Source organism: Aulonocara sp. 'chitande type north' Nkhata Bay, linkage group LG16, assembly GCF_057382095.1.
Source record: "Aulonocara sp. 'chitande type north' Nkhata Bay isolate Kocher_YH1m ecotype deep benthic linkage group LG16, A_spYH_male_GT1.1, whole genome shotgun sequence".
Taxonomy (NCBI): Eukaryota; Metazoa; Chordata; class Actinopteri; order Cichliformes; family Cichlidae; genus Aulonocara; species Aulonocara sp. 'chitande type north' Nkhata Bay.
In genome coordinates, this window is record NC_141359.1 from 7,256,462 (window position 1) to 7,269,764 (window position 13,303).

The window sequence follows — 13,303 nt, forward strand, 5'->3', positions numbered from 1 at the left end:
CGTTTCAAACGTTGCAGAGAGCCCTCTGATGGACAAAATAGGCAAAGCCAACACTTGTAGGATGGAGGAAGGATGTTTCTCCCATTTCTTTTTAAATTGTTACTTATTTGCAGTTATAAATGCCAACACTGATAAATCAGCAAATAGCTAATATTGCCCCACCAATAAATCAGTGAGACTCATATTTCGAGCTTCTCTGATTAGATTTTTGACCACCTTTTTCTTCCAGTGAAATTGTTCACTGAAAGTTGGTTAACTGTGTTCACTTTGCCACCCATAGTCTTAAAATTATGATGATTTCAAATGTGTTGGAGAATTGGTTTAGAGCGACTACACGTTTTATTACAAATATGAATGTTTGATCCCAGTGTGTTTATCACTGCATCGCAAGGAATATTAATGGTGATTTTGACATTACCTCACCTAAAGGCAAAATGTCATCAACTTATTAATGTAGTTTTTTAAAGCATTTTCTCTTTCTTGTGAGAAAACTTTTAAGTCAGATTAGATAGTTAATAATAATTTTTAAAAGTAATCAAGAAAATCCAGGGCTCAGCCATTTCTGTACAATGTAGTGTTTACCAGCAGCAAATGTTCTAGGACTTTGTGATAGTCAACTGTATAGTCTCGCTTACATGTGCTACATATAATAAATCTTACGTAAAAATGCAAAGCTAAGAAAATCCCTGACATTTTCCCTCCCATGATAATGTTCTGGGTTTTTTTTATTTTCAACAAATTATCACCGGCAAATTGCTCCATGAAAATGAGTTTCAATGATGCAATGGCCATTAAATAATTCATAAGTGGACAAAAGTAAAAGAGGCTGAGCTGTGGAGGAGGGGAAAATCAATGAGAGTGAGAGAGCACAAACGAGAAAGAAAGAAGTGTGTATATATGGAGAGAGAGGGAGCGAGAGACAGAGGAGTGGAGACAATCAGAAGAGACAAGCAGTCAAGCAGATGGATGGGAACCCCACCCAGGTCTGTTTCCTCTCTGTCCGCTCAGTCCAGAGATAATCTGCTGAGGAGGAAGTCAAGTATTATTCCAGTACGAGGAATGATGATTGTTTCTGTTTGCCGAGACGGAATCTGAAGTTGGGTTTTTTTTTTGGCCTAAGTGTGATGAAGATCCTGTAGGTGGGTAGGTGGTTTGATGTTTAAACTGTAACTAGATGCTTTATTACCCTCTTTCATAATTTTAGTCTTGACAGAGACTCTATTTAAATTTCACAAAAGCACCTGGAATGAGCAGCAAGTTTTCTTACTGTCAGCTGTCTTTCCAGTCTTCGTGCTTATTTTGCATACTTCCTCTTTTACAAGTTCCTCTTTCTTTCTTCCCTTCTGTTACAGTCAAGCCACAAACACCATCCAGCTGATGCCCCAGCCGTCACCCGATTGGCCGGAAGAGTGTAAATCAGCTGATGTATGATTTTGACTCTAGTCCCTCAGCAATTGAGACAAAGGAGAAGGACTTTGCTGCTTTTTGCGCCCAAATGTGAGTGTATCTGGCTGCGTAAGGTAGTTTGCCACCCAGATTGGATTGGAAAGTCCCAGCTCCTGCCAGTCCTGGCATGAAACCGCAGTAGCTCCCCGGAGAATATACTGACTCACCTAGCAGAGCTAGTGGAGCATCATTAAAAAATAGAAGACTGTAGCCTGGATGAGGGTACTGTCTTCATGCAGAGGGCAGATCGCAGCTTAAGGCAGCAGTTTTTGAAGTTTGTGAACTGCGTGGGATTTGTTTTGTTACTAGCTTGTCAGCATACCTAAAACACCTGCGTTTGTCCAACTGACAGCTGATTTTTGTTTATTGGCCATGCAGATTCTGCTAACAGGGATTTTAAACCCTTTTTGGATAGCTGTCTAGTTGTAAGATTTCCAGCTCAGGGAAAGCCTGTCCTGGTACAGACATGGAGGGTCTTGAGCAGCTGGACATGGTGGGTGATATCAGCCCAGCTTTGGAGGCCACAGAGGATTTCATCCACTGCATGGATAGGATACAAGGCCAAGGTACAAGCCAGGCTCAAACAGGGAACCTTCAGCCTGCCAGACAGTCGAAGCAGCTGCAGGAGGTATCTAATGCAGCGCTGGGCAAGCTGAGCTCCAGTGGCGTGTGGAACCTGCTAGCTGGAGAGCAGCCGGAGGTGGGGCCTCTAGGCCTAGCTTGGGCCGATAACGTCAGTGTTTTGGGGCTAGGAGTGGGTTTGAGGCACGGCAAGAGAAGCCGAGCGCGTTCCACCAATGACTTGGCTGCCCATACCAACGAGTGTACCAACAACACCACCAACTCCTCATCTAACTCTGCGTTTAAGAAGGGACACAGCCGGTCCAGGTCAGATGTCCACTACCGTCCGTCTGCCTGCACCGACAATGGTCTGCCCACAGTGGACTGCAACACCCTGAAGAACATGATCCTCAACCACCAGCAGGAGGGTGAGTTCATGTTCACACTGTGGATAATATAATATATATGCTAATGTGAACAGCTTAGTCCAGCTCCATGGCAGAGCTGAAAAGGTGAGTCACTGCTCATAAGTTAATTGACAGAATGGATTTTGAACAGCAATTTAAAAAAATATTTGCTACATATTACATAAAATAATAATAATGGATTGGATTTTATATAGCGCTTTACAATGCCACTATTCATTCACTCTCACATTCACACACTGGTGGAGGCAGCTACAGTTGTAGCCACAGCTGCCCTGGGGCAGACTGACAGAAGCGAGGCTGCCATAACGCGCCATCGACCTCTCTGGCCATCACCAGTAGGGTAAAGTGTGTTGCCCAAGAACACAACGACCAGGACAGAGAGCCCGGGGAAAGAATCCAGGAAAAGGTCACCAACATGTAGCCACACATCTGAAAGCATATTGATTTGCTCTCCTGATATTTAGATTGTAGTATTGATATTTTAACCTTTGCCTTATGTAAAAATATGTAGCAAATATTTTTGTTAATATTTGCAAAAATATTTGCAAAGTTTACTTGTTAATATTATAACAAGTAAACTTTTTAAATGTGTCTTTCACGTGCAAATGAAGTTTATTCATAATCTGGTACATGTTGATATGCATGATCTGATATCATGATTGTTCAGGGGTTGGTGCTTTCTTTAACTATGTGGTGGATTAGTGGAAAAGTTCCAGGTGAACCCAAACTTTAAACTGTAGTTCTACAGTTCAGTGTGACGTACTTGTACATGAAGTGTTGGAGCCAACAGGTATATGCTTTCCTATTAAATCACCAGTAGTTTTTACATCACCAACCAATGTAAGATTTATGCCACAGCTGACCTAAAATAACTAAAATATAATATAAAATATAATTAGTGTTATCCATCCATGAATTTTTAAACGTACTGTTTAAAAAAAAATTAGAAAAAAGTAGTAAAATACATTTTTATTTTTGGATTAAGATGCCAAATTACAGTTATTTACTAGCATTCCTAAACAGAAATTCCACTGTGATGGTTCAATAATTTTTAGTTTTAAACAACTTTTTTGACAGATTTCTAAATACATGTTTTCTTGTTTTTATGAAACCTAATAAATTTGATACGCAAAGTTATTTATTTCGCTTCATGTGTTACCAAGGTCACAGATTTTCAAAAGCATTTTTCCTATGGTGGATATAACTTAACCATGTCTTTAGAATCAAGAATACGTTTTGACACAGACTTGAGACTTGAGACTGTATTCATCAAGAGTAAACATGGACACAGGTTGGAAGAGCATTACGAGTTGTGCAGAATAACAAGGACATTCTTTCTGGAAAGACTATAGTTCAGATTTCTAAATGTACATTTTACTGATTTTCAGCAGCATAAATAAATAGATCCGCCTTTACTGTGTTGAGGAGATCATCTGAAAAGTCATACCATCACTTACATCCAGAAATTAACTTCATGCTATTGAGTCAAGCTGACGTAAGTGAGGAGATGTGTAGCTGCAAGTGAAAACGTTACAAACACTCTTGCCTAATACAGTGTTGACCCTTTGCATGCCTCGCCCTGCTGAGGAGTAGCTTCTAAACCACCTCGTGTCAGAGAGGTTAGCAGAAATGATAAAGTTGTGAGTTGAAACTGTCGCAGGTACCTGAAAACCCAGCTTTCGTTATTTATCTGTGCTCGTGCCACTCGCCATGAAACTCGAGCTGTCAGATTCTCTGACCCAGACGTCTGCCCATAATTGTTACGAGGTAATCAATATTATTCACTTCAGTCAGTGGTTACACCGTTTTTCTCATCTGTGTGTGTTTTCTAATTTGAGTTAACTGACCCTTTAATCAGATTGAATTTGCCTAATTGGGCGTTTGTGGCATGGAGAGTTGCTTTGACTCATTGAAGATGATGTCATGGCCTCTGGTGACCAACTCATTGAACCTGCCAGAAATATGCACACCTCCTCCTCCTCTGCTCCTATCGACCGTCCATTCACTGAAAAGCTTTCTCAGCCTTTGAGAGGCTTTGGGAGGACAGAAGTCCTGCACTATTTGTGCTGCGGATCGGGGCGTGTGCTGTACTTAGGCTGAAGCATCCTCAGAGAAAGCAATAATGACAGAAGATGATGATAACTTGAAATGACACAGCTGTGCTATGACAGTCCTTACTCAGGCAGAGAGCCCAACACACACACACACACACACACACACACACACACACACACACACACACACACACACACACACACACACACACACAGCATTTGTTTGTGTGTTTTGGCTATCTAAAGGACTAAGGAGATCCTAAGGGATCCTGAGGGATAATAGCCTGTAATCCTGTCAGCAAATGGACTCAAATGAGGCAAGAGAAGAGGCAACCCAATTACCCAGGCCCTGATACTGGCAGGATTATTTAGTATTAGCATATGTGTGAAAAGACATCAGGCTATTTAGTTTGGCTCGATGTGTATTGAAAAGAGAGGAGGAGGAAAAGGACGGTAATAAGCACAAGGCACAGTGATTTAGCTCGCCTTGCTATGTGTCTTCATTCACATTAAAAAAGAAAAGTAGCCTGTTGGCTTTTCCATTAGTGACAGCTGGGGATGTTTAGGTGCTAAATGGATATGATTATCGCCTTTTTATGTACACAATATACATGCATATGTAACCACATAGGCTTTGCTTCTATTTAAGTTCTATTGTGTTTAACTAGAAAAGCTGCATTGATTAAAAAAAACAAAAACAAACAAACATTGGCAACAGGTGTATTTTTTATGCTGTATGCTTTTTAAAATAATAAACACATTCATACTAAGTCACCAATATTTAACAGGAAATGCAGCAGTAATAGTAAAAAAAAACAACCACGCAAAAGAGCTTTAGAAATGGGTAAGACCTTGAGTTACCCCGGCCTGTACACCTAACATGTCAGGGGTACTTAAGGTTGCTTACGGTGCAGCACGCCTAGGCCGCTGGGAGTGTTTCTTCTTCACTCACCTCTTTTCACTAACTCTGTGTTAATACGTTGCTCTGCATTTAATCATTAGTTATTATTCATCCCTGGCTCTCTTGCACAGCATGTCTTTGTCCTGACTTTCTCCCCTCTTCCTATTAAAAGGGAGTTTTTCTTTCCCACTGTTGCCAATTGCTTGCTCATATGGGGTCTTCTAATTGTTGGGGTTTTCTCTCTAACAGGGTCTTAAACTTAGAATATAAGATACATATGTGAGGTGACTGTTGTTGTGATTTGGTGCTAAATAAATAAAACTGAACTTTCCCTGTTTATGGCAGCTTACTATGAGTGCACTTCTATATACACACACAAACAGTGGAGCTGACAGGACTCAAGCACTGAAACAACAGAGACTGTATTGTCTTAGGAGCCCCTTTTGGTTGTGTTAGTTTCTTTGGAAACGGATTCCTCCATGCTATGTTGACTCTCCCCCCCCTAGCAGCCTGTGCAGTGCTTCTGACGTGTGGCATTGTAAAAACAGATCAACATAGAACTGAGTTAAATAGACTGGCTGATTGTTGCTGATACCTGATCCAGCTTTTAGAGTCAACCCTGGACTGTTGTCCGTTATCTATTATTATGGATTGGTGCATCTCTAGTGGTAACTCATTGGCACAAACAAATGATTCACACTCAAATGTCTGCACAAAGTCATGGCAGACTTGTGACATGCTAGGTTTACCCTGCAGAGTTTGCAGCAGACCTCATTTTTGTTTTTGTTTTTTTAATCCTTTCTACTTTAAGGACTATTAGAGTACTGAGAAATTATGACAATCCCTACAGATTACAAGATTGGCCATTTGAGCCACAGCCTTTGGATTCCTACTTGTGTTTACTTTTAGTTGGGCCTTCTGCTGACTGTGTACATTCATGCTTTCTGTGTTTCAGTTCCTGTTATAAATGTCAATTAGTTTTGACACACGAGTGAAATTCTGCCCTTTCTCAATCTAGGGAGTTTGAACTTGAACGTCCAAGAAAAGCGTTAAATCCAGGTTAAAGGAAGAGGCTAACGATAGCTGAAGTGCTCTCCAGGCTAGTACTGGCTCAATGAGGATAAGCTCTATGATCTAGAAAATAGGTCAAGGGTGTATACCTTTGTACATTTGTAGGATAGGTCTTCACTTATAGCCGGAAACTTGGAAACAGCACGTAGTTTTAAGCAGGAGTTTGTACCTCGATGAACATAAAGGCAGTAGTGTTACTTAACAACAGAGTGAAATGTTAATTATGGTTGAAGGCTTGAATGTGTACGCTAGACTATTATTGTGTGTGATGTCAAAACCCACCAGGTAGAGATGAAGGCTAATTGAACAGAGCAGCTTTCCTCACCACAATGCCTAATTCTCATCTCGAGCCTCCCAAGCGTGAAGACTGCCAATCAGCCAGACCTGATTTCATTTGCATATTCATTTGTTCCCTTAGCAAAAAAGGTTTGTTAACATGCAAAGTCAGAGACCTAGAGTGACACTGTCAGCTGCTGTTTTGATAAGATTGATGAGGCACTGGACTTGCCACCCTTAAGTTAACAGGGGCTCTAAGAGAATTGGCTTTTTTTCAACCAAAATGCAGTATGCACCAATTAGACTGCTTGTGGCGGGGGTTAGCAATTAAATCAATTTGTCAGATTTATTTAGAAAACTTGTCTTTCACACTTTACCGAGTTAAAGTGTGTCAGGTCAAAAAGCATGAGTACATCAATGTTTAAATTGAGTTTTCAGCATGTTCCACTTGGAAAATAGTCAGTTTTAACGTGTGTAAGTAACCATTGTTGCAAGAGTGTAATTAATTTTGATGTGAAGCAGGTCCCGACCACATCTTAATGGCTAAGGACAAGAAGTACTTTCTATGCAAATGTAACCAAGGTAAATGGACTGGTTTTCATATAGTACTTTTGTATTCCACTTGAGCACTCAAAATACTTTATACAACATGACTTATTCACACAAGCACTTTTTCTACATTTATACTGCAATGAACGCATTGGGAGCAACTTGGAGTTCAGTATCTTGCCCAATCACACTTTGACACGCAGACTGGAGCCCCCAGGGATTAAACCACGAACCTTCTAATTAGTGGATAACCTGCTTCAGTTCCTGAGGCACAGCCAGTATGGATTTTGTAATAATATATCAAATAATCACAGGTGCAGTATAAAATCATTGTTTTTTCAGTCCTCAATCTTTTCTGCCTCATTGAAAGTTCACCTCTTTGTCACCAGTTTCGGTATAGCAAGTGGTTCTTTCTGTTCCTCTTTTAGTGGAGGACAAGTGGGTGTAGGTTTAAAAAAACTAAATATATATGCTTTTTTTTTCACCTTGATGTTGGCTTCTTTTAATGATGTGAAAGGATTGGAGTTTGTTTTTATAGTGTAGATGCCAGTTTGCAGCACTTTGCTTAAAGTCTAGTTTAGTTTTAACACTGGGTTATAAACAGTTAGAGAAATGAAATTGGATATAAGGGCAAAGTCTGGACAAGAACATTATTGTCACTACAGCGCTCCATATATCTGCTGTAAGTCCCTACAATTGTGGTCAAGTGCATTTTCCAAGCAGATGTTGTGGTCCCTGAAATCTGCCTTAATCTGAACCCTCCTTAATCAATGAGAAAGTTAACGATAATCACAGGGCAAGACTGAAAGAGAAAAAAGAGAAAAGGAAAACGAGTGTGAAACCAACTTTCTGAGGAACAGACAGTGGATTATCTGAGAGAAAATGTGGGCTCCAGCCTTCAGATTAGGAAAGTGGGGCAGACTGCCCACTGGCCTCTTTAACAATACTGTTTCTTCCTGCCTTCGTTACAAGAAACGTTTCCAGAGGAGCACCCGTGGATAGCTATCTCTGACCAAAATACAAAAGCTCAGGTCTGAGCAGTCAGGCTATGATAAGCGACCTCCTTCAGGAAACTGACCGGCCCTGATTATATGTCCAGTGGTCAATTAGACTTGTAACAAATGTGGCAGGAAAAAGCTGCATAAGCAAGTCAAGGTAGGAGGTAGGTCATTGGCTTGGAATTAGGCTTGGAGTTTTCACGTCTCTTTAAGTGCTTTGAAGACTCCCGGGTCTTTTATCAGTATGAGTTCACACTATAGATGCTGTCCATAAAAGGAAAACACCACAAAGAATTGTCTTGATGCATTCTCAATCATCCAGGAAAGTAAATCTCCAAAAAGTTGATTCTGTTCATCTGGACGTAGCGTTTCACCATCCCCACTGACACAGCGGCAAGGGAGGCAGAAGAACGGCACATCAAGAAGGCCCTGAGTAAATGTGGTTATCCCAGCTGGACTTTTGACAAAGTTGGAAAGGCACCTAAAGAAAGCTCCAGCCGATCCAGGAGAGAAGGACAACCACTGCCCAAGCGAAAACCTGTAGTGATCCCATATGTGTCAGGAGTATCGGAGCAGCTGAGACACATTTTTTCTAAACACCGGGTCTCTGTGGCTTTTAAACCCCAAAACACGCTGCGCCAAAAACTGGTCCACCCCAAGGATCGGGTCCCCCGACACAAACAGAGTAATGTTGTGTGCGCTGTTAAGTGGCAGGAGGATTGCCAGGATTTATACATCGGGGAAACCAAACAACCTCTGGCAAAGCGGATGGCACAACACAGAAGAGCTACCTCGTCAGGCCAGGACTCTGCAGTCTATTTACACCTACAGGCCAGTGGACACTCTTTCAATGTGGAGGATGTAACATCCTGGACAGGGAGGAACGCTGGTTTGAGCGCGAAGTCAAGGAGGCCATTTACGTAAAAAGGGAAAGACCATCTCTGAATCGAGGAGGGGGCCTAAGGGGGTACATCTGTCACCATCTTACAATGCTGTGATTGCAGCCATTCCCCAACTCTCTGTGAATGGTACTCATGACCATTGATCAGTGGGTTTTGATCAGTGGTTGTTGATCAATGGTCATGAGAATTTGCATAATTAAGATTAAGGAACTGACCTCCCAGTCCATTGTTCCTTTAGTGGGCTGGTTTCAGTCATTGCAAATGTACTGTTTATAAGATTGAAACCTGCAGTCAGCTGAGACTGAAGAAGTCACTTGGATGAGTGATGAAATGTTTCTCCCACAAAACGCTACGTCCAGATGAACAGAATCAACTTTTTGGAGAACCACAAAGAATCCACTTTCAGTATCTCTCCCAACCTTTAGTCTTTAAAGTGTGCATGTAGCTGACTTCATAGCAGTTACAGTGGACTCAATTGCCTCCTCTGGCGTCGATCCATATGTTCCCGCCACTCACTTTCTCAACAGCACGCCTCAACACACTATTTCTGTGATCACCTTGTCATGCTGTGTTAGAGATAGCATTGTTGAGCTCTGTTTTATTAATTAGTCCTAAACATGATCAAATGTCAGTGGATTATCAAAAGATTATCAAATGGTATTGAAACACACATTACAGAATTTTTTTTGCAAAACTTTATTGTAGTTTAAGTAGCTTCTTGCATGAGATGTTTCCCATGTAAATAATTTTCACTTGACTGGTTTTAACCAGTGTCGAATTGGGTAGTTAAAAAGTAACTAAGGAACATAACGTGAACATAAAAGAAAATATTAGAAACTAAATTACTAATCTTGAAGTAGGGCATGAAAAATGTTAAGTTTTTATGTGCATGAAAAGCTAAACTTGAACCATGCAAACAATACTGCTGCCAACACCCACAAAAGGAACTCTTGACAGCCAGATGTTAAGTATCTATACTTAACATCTGGCTGTCAAGAGTTCCTTGACAGCCAGGAACCTCTAGGTTGATGTTTACTTCTTAAAGTCACATGCCTCAGATGGTGAGGGGATTGTTAAAAACATACATTTTTGATCCCCATTTAAAACTTGGATGGTTATGGTTGTAAATTGCCAACGGAAAGGCCCTTGTTAAAACAACTGCTTGTTCTGAACATATATATTATTCATTTGTTTCATTTCTACCTTTTTCCCCTGCTCTTCTTCTGTGCCTGTCCAGCTGATAAAAGCAGCAGTAGCAGTGTGGTGAAGCAGTGTGAGATGGAGCAGCGTGAGGGGCCGCGAGGCCGCTGGACACCCTGCCATGTTGAGCTGACGCCTTGCGAGCTCCGCCTGTACGCTCTGGACAGCAGTGCCAACCGCCAGCTGGGCACTGCCTACTCACTGTCACACTGCCAGAGTGTCATCTCTCCAGCACCCTGCAGCCAGCCCGGCCAGATCACCCAGCCCGCAGACCAACGCACGATCCAGGCTGTCTTCTTCAACAGCACACGTCTTCAGCTGAGGACGGCCAGCCAATGGGAAGCCATGGAGTGGAGACGGCTGATTTGGGAGAAGGTGCAGGCAGCCAGACCCATGAGGCAGGAGAATCGTCAGCATAAAAGCGGAGTAGAAAATCATCATGTCGTGAAGTTTCCTGCACCCATGTCACCTTCGTCTTCGCCTTCTCCTTCTGGGCTCGACACCAGGCCTGATGGCGAAAGCGACACCCCGACTTCAGCAGAGGCATCGCTCTGTCTTCCACCTAATTCTGTTGTCCTGAGCAGACCCACCACCCTGCCTTTGTTCACGCAGTCGTGCCAGGACGTTCTCAGAGTCGGTCTACTGTACCAGCTGACGGATCAGAACAACTGGCGGGCTTTCACTTTTGTCCTCACCAGATCTGTTCTCCAGGCCTTCCCTACAGAAGGCCGTGGGTCTGTGTCCCAACCTGTTCTCCAGTACTCGCTGGCGTCCTGCATTGCTGTTCATCATGATCATGAGTTAGAGAATGGAGAGCCATGGACGGGGAAAGGGGAATTTTTTCAGGCTGTTTTCCCAACAGAGGTACTCAAACTTCGTGCTGATGGTCACCTCAAGGCCCAGGAGTGGGTGGAGACCTTGCGGGAGGCAGTTAGAACACAGAGGCCTGCACAAGAAGGGACAGAACCAGGAGTAGGACCTCCTGGTCTCCAAGGGGTGCTATTGAGATCAAATCCATCCAGGGACAGGAGGCACAGGGACGCACAGAGAGCAAAGCGACAGTCGGTCACCACCAGTTTCCTCAGTATTCTCACCTGTCTGGCTGTGGAGAAGGGGCTCACTGCTCAGAGCTTCAGGTGTGCAGGTGAGTGGTTTTTACAAACACAGACAAGTTGAAGAAAATTACCATCCTGAAGGCTGAGTTTTCTGTGTCTTAAAAGTGGCTCTTTATTTTACCTGGTTAAATCACTGTGGCATCTTAGGCTAAACACATAACCTGGTCTGGAGCAGGTTATGTGCAGAGTTTTGGTGTTAAGTCATTTGCAAGTGCCACATTTTGACCATTTTTGTATTTACGGCATGTGTTTTAAGTATAAATTATTTTCTGGGGAACATATGAGCTAGCTCTTAAGCTGGATCATTAAATTTTTATTTCCTGTATCGTAATTAGAGGTGAAATCACCAAATTAATATACACTTTCCTGTGATGATGCAAAGCACAGGAAAGTGTATATTAATTTGGTGATTAATATACACTGTTAGTTAATCACAACTGTTAGTTGTGATTTTGTGATTTTCTTTATTTTTCATTTCTTGTTTAATTAGGCTTTTTGCACATTTTCCTCTTCAGTCCCAACAACAATCTCTACAATTACAAGTAACTTTGCCTAATTGGCTCCCAAGACATTATTGTAGGTATACAGAAATATCTTCCCTTCACCCTTTCACCCCCATTGGCCTGCTTTCAGCCTTGTTCTTATTCACGGCCTGCTTGTTTAGTCTTCTCATCAACAAAGTGTGACTGATTATTGCAGCTCTCAGGAAACTCGACTGGACCCGGCTTTAATGTAAACAGAAGAGGCAAGAAAGGTACACGGTCAGCTGGGGCTCTTGAAGTTGAAAATGCATATGATGCCCACTGACCCAATATATGCTCATTAGAGAATAAAATGATATAATACAGAGACATAAATCATTTTAAATGGCGCACTTATTACTGAATAAAATATGAACAGTGGGTCAGGTAGAAAAGGGCTTGTTGTTACGTTATTTGCAGGACAGTCATATAAAAAAGATCCATTAGGATGGCTCGAAAAACTTTTTGGTCTTGTTTTTGATTGTTTTGTATAAATAGTTTAACACTGTTGCAGATGTATGTTAGCACTATCTTCTAGGTATCTGTATGGATGCCTATAAATGCACCTTATTATGCCAGCTGGTATTAGCTGATGGTTTCAAAACTACAAAATGCGATTTTTTTATTTTATTTTTATTATTATTTTTTTTTAAGTGGCTTAAAACTCCATGTTCATCATGTAGGCTGTGAGCTGCAGATGTCCGGCTCGGATTAACTGTTTGCTTGTAGCTATCTGCTGTGACCTTCATATAGCTACATGTTCATCATTCATTCTTATTTTTTCCCAAGCTGGTGTTCATAGTAGTTTATTTTCTTTAGCTGCACTGTAGATGATGTCTTCTGTGATGATTCTAACTCTTCTGTCAGGATCACCGGATGTTTTTCAGTATTTAGCAGGAATGATTTTTCATTTCCAGGTCTATCGCAGCCTTCTTCTCCTTTATTGTTATTTTTTTTATCACTCTTCATACCAATTCATATAAATTGCATTTACTCACCCTAGGTGTAAAACATGGGCTTTCGCTCTCTCTCTTTCTTTCTGTCTCTTAGCAGGGCTTTGAATAATCACCGCTCACCTCCCTTTTTATTTGTAACAACTGGCTTATTAATGCAGAGCTGTTTGAAAAGCCAGCTGAAACAGGAACAAGGACAGAGGCCGTCTGGGGGCAACTGATGATAATTGGTAGGCTTAAAGCACCGGAGGAGAGGAAAAATGGATGAATGAATGAATGAATGAGAGGGAATAAAAGCAGCCTGGGGATGCTACAGTGGTCAGCCCTG

General features: G+C 41.7%; 1 protein-coding gene across 2 annotated transcripts in view; it reads left to right on the top strand.

Annotated features, from left to right (window-relative positions):
* Positions 1–13,303, top strand: part of plekhm3 (pleckstrin homology domain containing M3) — a 49,530-nt gene that overhangs the window by 2,035 nt on the left and 34,192 nt on the right. For both annotated transcript variants that reach the window (XM_086266806.1, XM_086266805.1), the window contains exons 2-3: positions 1,353–2,435; positions 10,424–11,530. In XM_086266806.1, coding sequence (XP_086122932.1) covers positions 1,913–2,435; positions 10,424–11,530 — 1,630 coding nt within the window. In that variant the 5' untranslated portion in view covers positions 1,353–1,912. The remainder of the gene's footprint in view (positions 1–1,352; positions 2,436–10,423; positions 11,531–13,303) is intronic.